The sequence below is a fragment of the Marmota monax genome, unplaced genomic scaffold (genome assembly GCF_021218885.2).
Source record: "Marmota monax isolate L192 unplaced genomic scaffold, Marmota_monax_Labrador192_F-V1.1 WCK01_AAM20220418_F8-fsc00038, whole genome shotgun sequence".
Lineage (NCBI taxonomy): Eukaryota > Metazoa > Chordata > Mammalia > Rodentia > Sciuridae > Marmota > Marmota monax.
This window is the reverse complement of record NW_026692498.1, coordinates 15,524,300-15,538,744: the sequence shown is the minus strand read 5'-3', so window position 1 is coordinate 15,538,744 and position 14,445 is coordinate 15,524,300. Positions and strand designations below refer to the sequence as shown.

The 14,445-nt window shown below is 35.1% G+C and overlaps 1 protein-coding gene across 1 annotated transcript; it reads right to left on the bottom strand.

Moving 5' to 3' along the window:
• Window positions 1-4,058: 4,058 nt before the first annotated feature.
• LOC124092898 (olfactory receptor 5M3-like) lies at window positions 4,059-4,991 on the bottom strand. The gene has a single exon (XM_046444799.1). It carries the CDS (start codon window positions 4,989-4,991, stop codon window positions 4,059-4,061), a length of 933 nt encoding a protein of 310 aa, XP_046300755.1.
• Window positions 4,992-14,445: the final 9,454 nt, after the last annotated feature.

The following is a 14,445-nucleotide window of genomic DNA, read 5'->3' as shown; positions in this document are numbered from 1 at the left end:
TAACTTCATCTATCATTTATAAACTAGCTGATCTCTTTTGAAAATTCATCTTCCTTTTCTCGCTTTCATGCACAAGATATATGGAATCATAAAAGTATCATCACAAAGAATAAAATGAAATCTATGAAACAAGCTTCATCTGATGAATGCATTTTTTACCAACCTGAGATTGATGAGAAATACTGCCATTAAGAATCCAGAGTTGGCTGAGAGCAGTGGCAAGCACCCATAATCCCAGTGATTTGGGAGGCTAAGGTAGGTGGATCACAAGTTCAAATCCTGCTTCAGCAATTTATCTAGGTCCTAAGCAACTCAGTGAGACCCTGTCCCAAAATAAATCATAAGAAGGGCTGAAGATGTGGCTCAGTGTTTAAGTGCCCCTGGGTTTAATCCCCAGTACTTTCCTACCCCTCCAAAAAAGAAAGACATTCAGAGTTGAAAAGAAAACACTAAACTACAAAATCAGAGGTGAAGGTCAAACAAAAAGGGAAACTGGAAGTAGTCTACAAGAGAATGTTCTTTTAAATGTTTGCCTTTGAAAACAATGGAGCAATTAAGAATTTTCTGTTAAGAATGACCCTGGAGAAGTACATCTCTAGAGGAAAAGTCAGCTGATTACATTTTTTTAATCATCAATTTGTACAGTATTATTCCCCCAAGTTCCAATAATTCTGTGTGGTCTCTGTTTGCTCTCTGTTGCAACGATGTGAAATATGACACTGGGTAATGAATAAAGATAATGGATTATCCATCTCACCATTCTGTAGGCTGTGAGGTCCACCGTTAAAGAGCTGCATTTGGTGAGGGCCTTCTTGCTGGTAGAGATTCTGCTGAGTACAGAGGCCTCTCTGGGTATCACATGGCAACAGGTGTGCAGATGACAGCAAGCCAAATTGGCTTTATGAAAGACCACTGTACAGATAACCCAAAACCCCTTAGTCCATGAGTGAATTAATCCATTCATGGGGGCTCTGCCAATCATGAATCACTTCTTAAAATACCAACTGCTTCCATGTTGGGAGCTGCTCTGGAAATACACACCCTTAAGTCCTGAGCAAGAGATTCTGAACAATTACTGTGCCCCACAATAACTTAGGCTTTACTTCTGCTTGGATAATGAGGTGTGGCTCCAGGAGTAGGCATCACCCGGTGTGGTTGAGTTACACTCACCTGTTTCTTTGTAATCCTACACCTTTGCCCTTTTTGGGATAGAATGTTCAATGGAACCTCAGAGCTGTCCCCAGATTTTGAAAAGTTACTTCTGTGTTTGTGCTTTCTTCATGGTTTTCTTGAGTTATTGGAATAGTCAGATTTTGTGTACACAGTGTTAGGTTGCCAGCTAAGATAGATGATGATAGTTCCACTTATTAAATTAATTTTTATAAAAAGTTAGTGATGAATTCTTGCTTCAGGTAATATATAAAAAAACATCTGAATGAGTTAAATTAGGAATATTTCAAAAGTGTATGTATTCATGAACTTTTGTGGGAATCAACATATAGTGTGTCCATATGAGTTAAAATAACACAGGTAATCACTCCAACTTCTGAAATCTTGGTAGTTTAGCACAGTGAAAGTTTATTTCTTGATCATATAACAAGTAAACGGGCAAGTTGGTAGGGGGTCATTACAGTTATTCTATGGCCAAACTCTTTACTCCTGATTTCACATCATTTTGGGGGTCCTGGAGAGCTCAATTTGTATCTGGTGGGCAGAAAAAATAAGGCATAAAATACAAATGAATCCTGGGAGACTTTCATAGGTAACCCTTCCATACCTGTGCTCAGTCTTCCACCACTTGGACAAGGCAAGTGCAACGGAAGCTGAGAAAAATAACTACATTTTTTGTTTGTTTTATTCTACATATAAAAGAAGATGAAATTGGATTTGGAGGCAACACAGAGGACCCCACAATTCATAGCTCTGAATTTGAAACAGAACCTTTTTTCATAATATTAATGAAGAAATTAACAAGAAAAGCTTAGTAAATCTGAGGATATTATCTTTGAAAATACAAGTATGTTATGAATACCATGAAAAGACGTGAAGGGTTAAACAGAAGATGAACCAGGTGTTTCAGTGAATCACTCCACTGATGTGATTAACATTTGCAGGGCGTCAGGTACTAGGAATGGAACTCTGGAAATTACACATGCTACAGTGGAACTGGGCTACATCTACAACACTTTTTAAATTTTATTTTCAGGCAGGATCTCATTAGGTCCAGGCTAGACTGGAAGTTTTGATCTCCTGCCTCAGCCTCCCAGGCCATTAGGATTATAGGCATATGCCACTATGCTCAACTTAACCAACATTTACTGATCACTTTTTATGTGAAGAGATAATGACTGGTATTACAAATCAGAAATGATCCTCTTTAAAGGAAGTCACAGTTAGTTTAGTAAGTTAACATTCTAAAACAGAGAGTAATTAGGATAATTACTTCATTTCCAAAAATATGAATTGGCCAACAGAAAAACAAACGATATATATAAGTAAAATTCCAATGCCTAAGGAGCATATTGTAGCATTCAACTTCATCAGTACTTAGGCATATTTAAATTAAGACAATGAGGAGTTTTCTGCTTTCAAACTGACTAAACTACAATCTGTTTTTCAGAACAGATTTCTCTATTTGCTAAATGGAGAATGAACTGTTGGTGACAAAGGCAGTTTGGAGTTATAAATGTGATAAGCATAATATGAGAACAAGATGGTATACTAGGTATCATAAAACATACACTAAAATAATAAGTATTATAGAACAAAAGAAATGTTACTTTTTATGAAATCACTAATTTGGTACCAAAGAAAATCCTTAAAGTGGAATTTGTACAAAATTCTGATCAAATTGACTAATATGAAAAGAAAATAGAGACCACACGGTGTGCACCCAAACACACACACACACACACAAAGATATGAAGGTACATTTATATATGCACATTTATATATGCATCTGTGCATATTTGTAAGTACACAACTTTTATTTCTTTGTGAAAATCCCACTTCTATACATACTTATAAATTCCTTGGTTACAAAAGATGAATAGTACATGCATACTAACCAGAAAGGTCATAGACAGAGGACATTTCTGAATCAAATTCAGCTGTTTATGCTAAAAAAAAAAATTCGGTGTTTTCCAAATAAAATATTTTTGAAACTGAGACAATAATATGGTAAAATGGCAAAGGATAGGATATATTTTTATATGTAAACTATGATTTGTTAAATGGTACAAGTGAAGGCACTACAAAATTTAATGGAACAGTTTCTTTCTGCTACCAACAAACCCAAAACACCAAACAAAAAAACATAAAAAAACAACAAAAAAAGTATTACTATAACTCTTCAAAATATTATACAAGCAATTTGCTGAAATCTAGTTAGGGAAGTTCACTGCAAATTCCAAAACACAAATGAGGTAGTGTCATTTAAATGGCAGTCATTTTAAAAAGGGAGACTTAAATGGTGTCTTAAATAGATATGGGAGGATATTAAGTGAATAATGTATGAATAATTTTATTTAATGAATTAATATGCATTGAAAGTGAAATCACACATAGCATCCAGCCAATTAATGTTAATCAATGCTCGTTATTCTACACCAGATATTCCATCATCAAGAAAATTGTCTCCAAAGGTAGCAATGTCTTGGGATGACACCATACTCGTGTAACTGAGACACGAAATCCTGAACCAAGTCCCCTTCTTGGTGCAAGAAAGACCCTAAAGACCTGTTATATTTACTACAGAAGAATTGAAATGGTAGGTTGGTGAATGTCTAAGAATAATAATAAAAATCAATGTCCTGAATTAAAAAATGAACCTACTGAATTTGATATTGTGTGGAAGGGAATATCTAGAGAGGATGTTTTCACCATTACTGATTTCATGACAGAGAGAATCCTGTTTACAACTGCTTTCCTCACCTCTGAACCATCATTCTCTTTTCATTTATATTTATTTTAGTTATTGAAAAGATAAATGACCAATTCATCAAAAATTTCTGAAAGATATAATTAATCTCTACCTGTTAAAATGAACTATCCTGCATTTATTTAGTTAAAAATGCTCTACTGATGGCCTTGTTCATGGCCTCCTTCACATCCTTGTTCCTGAGACTGTAGATCATAGGATTCAACATAGGAATTACTGTGGTGTAGAAAACAGCCACCATCTTTCCCTGCTCCACAGACTCCTCTGTTGGGCTTCTGAGATACATGAAGAAGAGAGTTCCATAAAATATGGTGACTGCTGTCAAATGTGATCCACAGGTGGAGAAGGCTTTCTTCCTTCCTTCAGCAGAACGCATTCTCAGGATGGCAATAAGGATAAAAATGTAAGAGACAATAATGACCAGTAAAGAGTAAGAAAAATTGAGACCTGCTAATGTGCGCATGGTGTATTCTTTAATGAAGGTCCCTGCGCAGGCCATTTTGATGAGAGCAGGATCTGCACAGTAGAAGTGGTTGATCTCAATGTTTCCACAGAAGTACAGACCATGGGTCCACAGCGTTGAGATCAGACTGATGAAGAAGCCATACACATAAGGGAAAGAGATCAGCCGGATACAGATGCTTCTTGACATCCTGCTGCCATACAGGAGGGGGTTGCCAATTGCCATGTACCTATCGAAGGCCATCACAGCCAGAATGAAGACTTCCACATGGACAAAAGCAATGAAGAAGAAGCACTGCACTATACAGCCAGCATAGGAAATGGTTTTTGTCTCAGATACTAAATTTTCCAGCATTTTAGGAGTGACATTAGAAGAGAACCACACATCTGCAAAAGATAGGTGACTGAGGAAAAAGTACATGGGGCTGTTGAGCTGAGGACTGATCCTAATTAATATGATCATGCCAATGTTGCCAATCAAGGTGATAATGTAGACCAACAGGAAAACCACAAAGAAAAGGAGTTGTAATTCAGGACGACTAGTTAATCCTAAAAGGATAAATTCTGTTACATCAGTAAAGTTGAGCATTTCCTTAAATCTGATCCAGAAAGAGTTGCATTTTATCTATTAAATAAAGAAAAATAAGTAAATACACAGATGAAATATAATGGTCTTTATTAATATTATCTTTCCTATCCCATTTGTTTCCAATGTCTTGCTCTTTTTCTGTTTCTTAATCCTTTCGTTCTTTCTCACATATTTTTCACTAGTATGCATTTCTGTTACACATCCATATAAGAGTTCTTTTTTACAGAGAATGTAGTAAAATAAGATAACTCATTGTGCCTCATTTAATTGTCTAGAAACAAATATTTCAGAAGGAAAATTCTTTGTTCTTCCTATCTGAAAAACCAACATTTTATTACTGCACCTGATTTTTAGATGTGTATATGTTAGTGTTCATTTACTAGATTTATACAGTGCAAAAGGTCTGCTGTGCATTAGAAATTTATTCAAAACCACAGCACAGAAATACTATTACTTAATTAGAATGTTAAATGGTACCTCCATTCAGTCATCTTGCAAATTTGAGATGCTGATTACATAAATGACTTAATAAAACTGTCTAAATGGCTTAACATAAACTCATTATTTTTATCAGAAAAAAAAGATCTCTTTAAAATTTCATTTAGGGGCTGGGGTTATAGCTCAGTGGTAGAGCACTTGCCTAGGACAGGTGAGGCCCTGAGTTTGATCCTCAGCACTACATACAAAAAACAACAAACTAATAAATAAAATAAAGGTTAGATTCTTTTAAAAAAATTCATTTAATTTTTTTTAGATCAACCTGAAAATACAAGTAGATCCAGGGGTTGCAGCTCAGTAGTTGAGCAACTGTCTGGAACGTAAGAAGTCCTGGGTTCAATTCTTACCACTGTAAAAACAAAAACAAGACAAACAACAACAAGAAAACTGAAGGCTTGCCATCCATGTCTGTGTTGCAAAGAATTCTGATAATAATGCACACAAACATCACCTCTTCTTTAGAATTTATCTATCTTTCACTGGGAATAATTAACAAAACCTAGGCAACCTCTCACTTTCTTTCTCTCAGTTAGAATTTTGAGTAACAAAAGAATAATAAAAGGGCTGGGATTGTGGCTCAGCGGTAGAGTGCTCGCCTAGCAAGGGCAGGACCTGAGTTCCATCCTCAGCACCACATAAAAATAAATAAATAAAGACATTGTGTTGTGTTCATCTACACCTAAAAAATAAATATTAAAAAAAAGAAGAATAAAAGAATGAGTGAAGGTCTATATTATGTATCTATAAACAGTTAAGCTTAAATTTATAAATCTCCCAAAATGTACCAGAAAGACAAGAAAAATATTTTGAAGGGGAAGAAAGGAATTTGTTTTTGTTTTTGGACTATCCAATTAAGATGGCTAGCCCTCTGGATTCTGGGCATCTTCTAGCTTATCCCAAACAGTATAAATGTTTTGAGCTAATTTTATTAGCAATAATTTTCTATGTTCCATTTATTAATGGACCAAGGAATTGATAATTCTTCATAAAACTACCATGTATTTGCCACAAAAGTACAAATTGGAAAAAATATCATCATTTCCCAACTGCTCTCTGGTGATGCACACCAGCTGAGAAAGAGACAACAAGATTAACAACTTGGATGTCTCATTTGTTACATTAAGGTTTATGTTACATTAGGAACAAACACGGAATATTTTGTTAACTGTAAAATTATTAAAAACCTTTGTTCAATTCCAAGCTGTGCTCTTTGATAGATTTGTGACCTTGGGCTGGTTAATTTATATCCTTTGATACAGTGTCTTCATGAGTAGATGGAGATAATTAGAGTATACCTTTATGTGTTATTTTGAGGATTGACTAAGATAATTTGACAGGAAAGGACGCACTAATGAAAATCATGAATTGTATATTCTAGTATTGACTCTTTTAACAATCTTTATCAGATGAGGTTCAATCTCCCTATTTCTAACAATTAAAAGGTAAGTTGAATCATGCTACTATGACAATGCCAAGGACAAAGAGATGTTATTCCTTTAACTGTGATCTTGTAAGAGAAACTGAGGGGTTAATCTCTAACACAGCCTTTATACTGCAGAGGGAGCCACATCGTTCTCTTTACCTGCTTTAAGATAATTACTGCACATTTATGTGAGAATCCTGTGTATATCCTCAGTCTATTCTCTTCATGCACTCCACAGGAGCATTTTTTACAGCTTCATTTATTTATTTAATGATTAGTAAACCTTATATATTTGTAGGGACATTTTTACCTACTCCTTTTTCACTTAAGGTGAATATAGTTGCGCAGAATTTGTAAAAAAAAAAAAAAATCATATTTGTTTCAAGCACTTAAATGCTGAGTGTATCAGTAAGTCAGGCCAGATGAGATGTCTTCAGCTCCAAGAAGATCTCAAATTTTAGTATCTGTTTAATGGTAAATTTACATAGGAAAATAGAAGAAGCACAAACTTTTTATACCCTAATGAAATCCACTTATATCCTCTATAGCTCAGTCTTTGGTAGGATATATGGGGGCTAAAGAACTACCATCTAGATTATCCAGAATTTCCATGCTTAAAAATGAAAGTTTTGCATCTTGGAAAAACCAATGGTGCTAGACAAACTCAGAGAGGTGTTCACTCAGCAAAGGGTCAGAGTTCATTATTATAATTGCCAGTTCTTATAAACGTTTGTAACACAGCAGATAACTATACAAAGTGAAATGCAGACATATTTCTGGTACTGTGTCTGTGTCCCTAAATGCATAACAGGTTAATTCATTGACTCTCTATGTATGAGACAGAGACAGGAACACTTAAAACAACATTTTTTGTTGTTTTTTAATCAATATTTTATCATTCATATTCACTTCTTTTTTTGATTTATAATGATGAATGTACTTGAACACCTCTTCCACCAGTTTCTCCACTACTATTCTTATTTTTTATTGGTTCTTTTTAGTTATTTATAACATAAGGATTCAAAATGAATTATTAAGGCTTGGAATATAATTTATTCTGACTCAGTCCCTAGTATTCCCCTTTTCCTCTCTTCTTCTCTCCTCCTTGTTCCCTTCATTGTGCTCTACCAATGTTTCTGCTATTTACCTTTAAAACTTTTTAGTGGGTTATTTATTCGTCAACATACATGATGATGAGATTCGCTGTGATATGTTCATATCCGCACATAGAAAAGTTAGGTCAGATTTATTCTATGATTCTTTCCTTCTCTCTCCTCCTGAGTTCCCTTCATGTAGTCTATCTACCTTTTTTCCTATTTTGATAAATCCACCTTTCCCTTTCTCTTTGTTTTCTCTCTACCTTTTAGTAATAAGAAAATGCCTTTAGTATAGAAACAGAAATACAACTTGTGGTCACCACTGAGTGACACTGTAAGAAATAGATACCTCTTCTTCATTTAGGTAAGATGCTGTACATGCTGTCAAGATGAATTGCACTTCTTAAACTGGGGCATCAAACCCATTCACAGCAGACTTCCACTGACTATCCTAGCAAAATCTCTCAAATCTCTCTTCCTAAAACCATCCAAGAGTATTCTCTTTCAATTCTTAAATACAAGGACAGCAGAGAGATTTGTTGCTGACATGATAAAAACACAGAGACCCTCCTTGACTATGAACCCACCTGTGTGTGAAGAAGAAATGTTCTTGGAAACATCCTATCTCCAAGCATTAGCAGAGAATTCAGAAGAATTTATAAAGATTGAGTTTCCCACTGTGGGGCTTTCTCACTGGAGAATATTGACAGAAACTCAAGACGGCAATTAAATGCAATATATTGCATCATCATTAATGAAAATTAATCTCAAGAGCAAAATAACTCTCAGCAGAACTAGATTTTTAAAAGATAAGGTCAATAAAAACTTGAGATTTTGCTTTCTCCCTATTTTAAAAATGGTTTCTCTGAATCTTGGAAAATTGTGAAGCATTTATTTGGGGAGCATCTTGCTTTCCCATATAATAATAATGTCAGTATTGGATACATTACTTTTTCTTTTGGCTAGGTGGGTGCTGGAGATTGAACCCAAGATGCCTTACCCTTGAGCTACATCTGTAGTCCTTTTTATTTATTTATTATTTGATTTGTTTTGAGACAGAGGGTCTCACTAAGTTGCTTATCACCTTGATAAATGTCTGACACAACATATATTTAAAATAACCTCTAGCTTACAATAGGAAAACACAAAAACATTGGTTGTATTGGTGAAAAAATTTTTTTTTCTTTTTTCAGTATGAAAGATCTAGTTAAAAATGAGAGACTAACAGAGGATACATTTCCCATACACATGTCAGTGATGAACCCTTAATGGGCATCTACTTGTCCAAAATGATTAATATACTTCTTTAAAACCCATCTTAATTCCTAAATTAACATTGATACTGAAGAGAAGAACAATATTACCTCCACCCCATGAGTTCATAGTGGAGCAGACTTTCACGGCCAGAGAAAATAAGCTAGAAAATAACTCATTCAAAAACAGTAGCTTAGAGGGTCTTGTTTAAATAGTATCTGAACAAAAGCTTTTCCTATGGTTTGGGAAAATATCCCCTAAAAGTCCTTGACTTGGTCCCTTGTCCATGGTACAATTTGAAGTTGGTGGGAATTTTAAGAGAATGAGCCTGGTGAGGGAGATTCCAGTCCTCCAGGGAGTGATCTTGAAATGGATATTGGGACCCCTGTCTCTTTCTCTTTCTTCCTTTCATTTTTCTTCCATGAGGGAAACTATTTGGTTCCATCACACACTCTGCCATAATGTGCTGGGCAGGCTTAAATGCAACCCCAAGCATGGACTGGAACCTCTAAAACTCTCAGTAGAAAGAAAACTTTTTACTTTATAAGTTGATCTCAGGTGTTTGTTACAGTAACAGAAATCTGACTAACTCTGCCATAAATCTTAGCACAAATAAAGGAGAATAATCATAGGATTCTAAAAGGCAGGAAGTTAAAAGGAAGAGAAAATATAGTCACAGATTCTTCTGTCCTATCTTCAGGTACAATCTTGGAACAGATAAGCAACTATGTCCAGTTAGTGAAGATCTGGTAATAAAGGCATTTCATTTGTGTGAAATCGCTATTCTGTCATTTGGGCAAATGAGAAAAACTGAGAAACCCTTCTGCATTTTCAATGTCTTTAACACAACAATGCTAAATATTTTAATGATAAATAGTTTGATTTCCTTCAATAGTTTTGTTCTTTTTAAAACTCTATAGAAAATTAATTCTCCAGTGAGTAAATGTTACTGATAAAAGATATAGCTATTTTTGCAAATTGGCATGAAAATAGCTATTTTTAACATGTTTCCAGATTTTACTCATTTAGAAAAGTTGACATGCTTAAGAAGTATAATTTAAAAATTTATTGACAATGACAGTCCTTTGCAAATGTGGTACTAAAGACTTCAGTGTAGAATCCTTATATTGAAAATGGAATTTATATTGCAGTTTTCCATAACAATAACATATTGGTAAATTGTGCCTCTTCTTGCAAAATTGTTTTCAACCCAAAGACTTACTTATTAAATTAATGGAACCTACTATTGATTTGTATCAGTATAACAAAATGGTGATCATTATCACATATAGACTGTTGCCTTTATCCATTCCATAAACTTTTATAAGACAGGGCTAGACAAGGGAGAAACATCAGACTTGGTACTTAGAATAGCTAACACAACCCTTCTGCCACCTTCTGCTTCTCTTACTCTTGGAAGAATTTAACCTAAGACCTCCCCAAAGTGAGACTTCTACATATAATCTTTAGAAGTTTGTATAATGTGATGCTCAGATTAGACAAGTAAACTAATTATAACTCTTTCTTCATTCTTGGGTGTGAACTTCTTTGCACCAAATTGTTTTGCATTTAAGAAGCACCCTGTTATGATAATAGTCCATGAAAACAACTCCTCTCCTCTGCACAGATTATGGTTGTGTTTGGCCTTTGTTGCTAGGACTCTTTAAAGGATAACACCAACCATTGGAGAAGCTAAGTAAGAAAATTAAGGTGAACAGTTACTTTTCACTGAAATAACATTAGCCATCTTGATCATTTGGCAATATCCTCAGGGAATTTTGTAATTTTCTTGAGTTCGCACTGGAATCCCACATACTATGATGGTGAATAAAATGGGGGGAAGGTAAGATTCATAGAAAGTAAATTGCTTGCACTGGAGTGAGCGTCCTGCTGGAAATGCTTTATTGTTGATTTATTTAGGTATCTGATTGGCTTCCATATTGTAAAATGTAATAAATGTATTTTTATGTGTGTCTTGTTTATTCCTGATTTCCAATTTGCATGAAATTTCCCTATAATCCACATGGATCAAATGATTGAAAAACCTATAATAGGAAAAACTATCTCCTTGTTAACAGCTCTGCAAACAGCAGAATATTCACAGGAACAAAGAGAACTTCTGTGGAGAAGTGTGGAAATTATATAGAGTACCCATTTCATTTGAATTTACAGGGAGAGCATCATAGTTTATTAGAATTTAGGGGTAAGGTACCAAAGGAAAAGCAAAATTAGACACAATTTTTAACTCTATAAAAATCAAGTTGTGCAGGAAGAGAATGACAATCAGAGTATTATTCATAATATGAATGACAAGCTCTAGTATTAATGATGCTCATATTTATAGTATTACCTGAATTATTTTTCAGATATTACTAATGACATATACATAGTAATTTTAGCAATAAATACTGACTTAAACTAAAATTCCAATATGACTCTATCATAAAGATAAAGAAACAGAAGTGGTGGATATGAGGAAGGTATACAGGATTATTGCAAAAATGCTAACACTTCACCATTATTTTTTAAAATACCAACAAATCAGCTGGGTTCACTGGTGCACACCTGTAATCCCAGCAGCTCAGGAGGCTAAAGCAGGATGATTGCAACTTCAAAGCTAGCCTCAGCAATTTAGCAAGGCACTAAGCAATGTAGTGAGATCCTGTCTTTAAAAAAAGGAAAAAAAAAGGCTGAAAATGTTGGGGGCATGATGGGTTCACCCTAAGATGGATATAAACTGAATCTTCACTGGTCACCTGCCTTCCATAAGCTCTAAACTAGAGGACTATGGTGATATCTGGGTCTCCTGGAATTAGGGTTAGTTGAGATCCAGTACCCAAATCCTCCCTCTCAAATTTCATCATTTCCTTTTCCCAATACATGGTAACCCAGTAAAAGGATCTTAGCTCTCTGTGGAGACCTCCACTTCATTCAAAGGGTTTGTGTCAGTGAACTGATTTAACTCTGGAAACTGATTAAAGGGAAGAGAATCATTTTTTTTAAGATTCAAGTTAGTCCTTTATTCACCAGACCTAAAAGTTTTCTGCCCTCACAAATTAAGTAAGAATTTGTGACTCTCTTGTGTTTCTTTTCTAAACAGCCAACACCATTGGTCTGAATAGTTCAGAGCATTATGATTTCCGCTTTGGCTGTTTCCCATTACAGTCACCACACCCAGGCTGCCTTCGGATATTGCCTGCTGTCACTTTGCCCCTTGCCACATCCTATTGCTTTGCTATTATTACACTGATGTTTTCTAATTAAATGACTTTTTTTTCTCACTCTAAGAAGATCAACCATGGAAAACTTAAAGGATGCTGGGACTCCACTCACGAGTTTACATCTCAAAGCATTGGTGAAGAATTTGTATTTTGAACTCTCCCAGTATCAATAAGCAGGTCATAAATAGCAACTCCATTCTAGCATTCCAATCTCACTAAGCCCTAAAATCCCCTTTTTGATGATAAATCAAAGGACATCAGGCATTTACAATTCATGCACAATGGGTAATTTTTCACCCACATTTTAGTCAACCAATCCAAAAAAGTTGCAATGTTATGGTTTGGAGCTAAAAAAACTGTTCCTGCATTAGGCAATATATGAATGTGTAGAGGTGAAATGGTCAGTTTATGAAAGATACAAGTTTAATCAGTGGATTAATTGATTTGATGGGTTGATAATTTGAAAGAACTTCTAGGTGGTAATTCTAGTCAAGCAAAGCATGCTGGGAGGGTAGGTCAAAAAGGGAACAGTCTGAAATATATCTTCTCCCTATCTCCTCTCCGTTTCCTGGGCTGTCGTGAATTGAACAACTTACCTCCACCATGTCTTTCCACCATGATGATTTGCCTCCCCTTGGACCCAGAACAATAAAGTGAATCAACTATGGACTCAACTTCTGAAACTATAGGCCAAAATAATTTTTTCTTCCTCTATGTTGTTATTTTCAGCTGTTTTAGTCACGAAATAGAAAACACTTACAACCTTTCCTAGCTCTCCAAGCTGCAACATTAAATTCACCTTCTATGCTTAGAGGGACTACATCAATAAATTCATTCTGATCCTACTTTTTGTTCCTTCCATTATCCCACATCCTTAAGATCCATTTTCATATGTGTTCTATAGACTTATACTTTTGTATAAATTATATAAATTGGAAAACACATGTAGTTCTTTGGGGTATAACACACCTCCTCATGTGTCACACTATGAACCTCACCTTCAGGGGCTTTCTGTGACCTGAGTCTAGTTATAGAATCAGAAACATAAAGGCGTGGCAAAGTGGGTCTTGAGGCTGATCATCATTTTCTTATTTGGCAAGAGACTGCTCTTTCCTCAGAAAAGGCATGACAAAATAATTCTTTGCATACAAAGGTAGAAAGACCAAGATCACAATGGTGAGAGAAACTGCTACTATTGGGTTGGGGATACCACTGCCACTTATGGTAGATAGACAATTGACACTGGAGCTGAGAAGAAGGCTTCTGTTGGAGATGGTGACATCAATTCTACTAGGAATGGGGTAGCTGCTATCATCAGGGGTAGAACCCCTCTTTTACTGGCAAAGAAAACTCATTGGAATTTAGAATCTAAATGTTCCCAGCTTAACATGTTCTTTCCACAATTTATCCCCATCCTAATTGGTAAGATTCTACTCAGTATTTATATAAATATGGAAATGGAGGCATTCCTTCAGGGCACACATAAAAACTCTTAGGTTTGACCTGAGCTAAAAGTACTGAGCTCATCTTATTCTATCTCCACATTCTGAAGTGAAATCTGGAGTAAAAAAATCAATGTTATTGTATTCTCTTTTTCCCCCAAAACTGTTCAAAATCATGATGTACAGAGCAGCTTACCTCCTTGCACTTTAGTGGTTGGATAGAAGAATTGATTAGAAGTTTAAAAGCGGTTGATTAGAAGAATCCAAACCAGACAGTTTGTGCAAACAGTACAATGGCATGAACTATTCAGGAAACTCATTCTTAAAATTCTGTTCCTCTAGAACTACTCCCTTTATTCCAAAATCATTGGCATTAATTTAGAGGTACAGAACCAATAAGAGAGATACAGAACCAATAAAAGCAATGAACATGTATATATGTATTATATGCATGTATTTCATATATATATATATATACATACATACATATATACATGTGTATATGGACATGTTTATGTA

Excerpts from the sequence above, each read along its gene's own strand:
- LOC124092898 (XM_046444799.1), bottom strand. The coding sequence starts at position 4,991 with ATGCTCAACTTTACTGATGTAACAGAATTTATCCTTTTAGGATTAACT.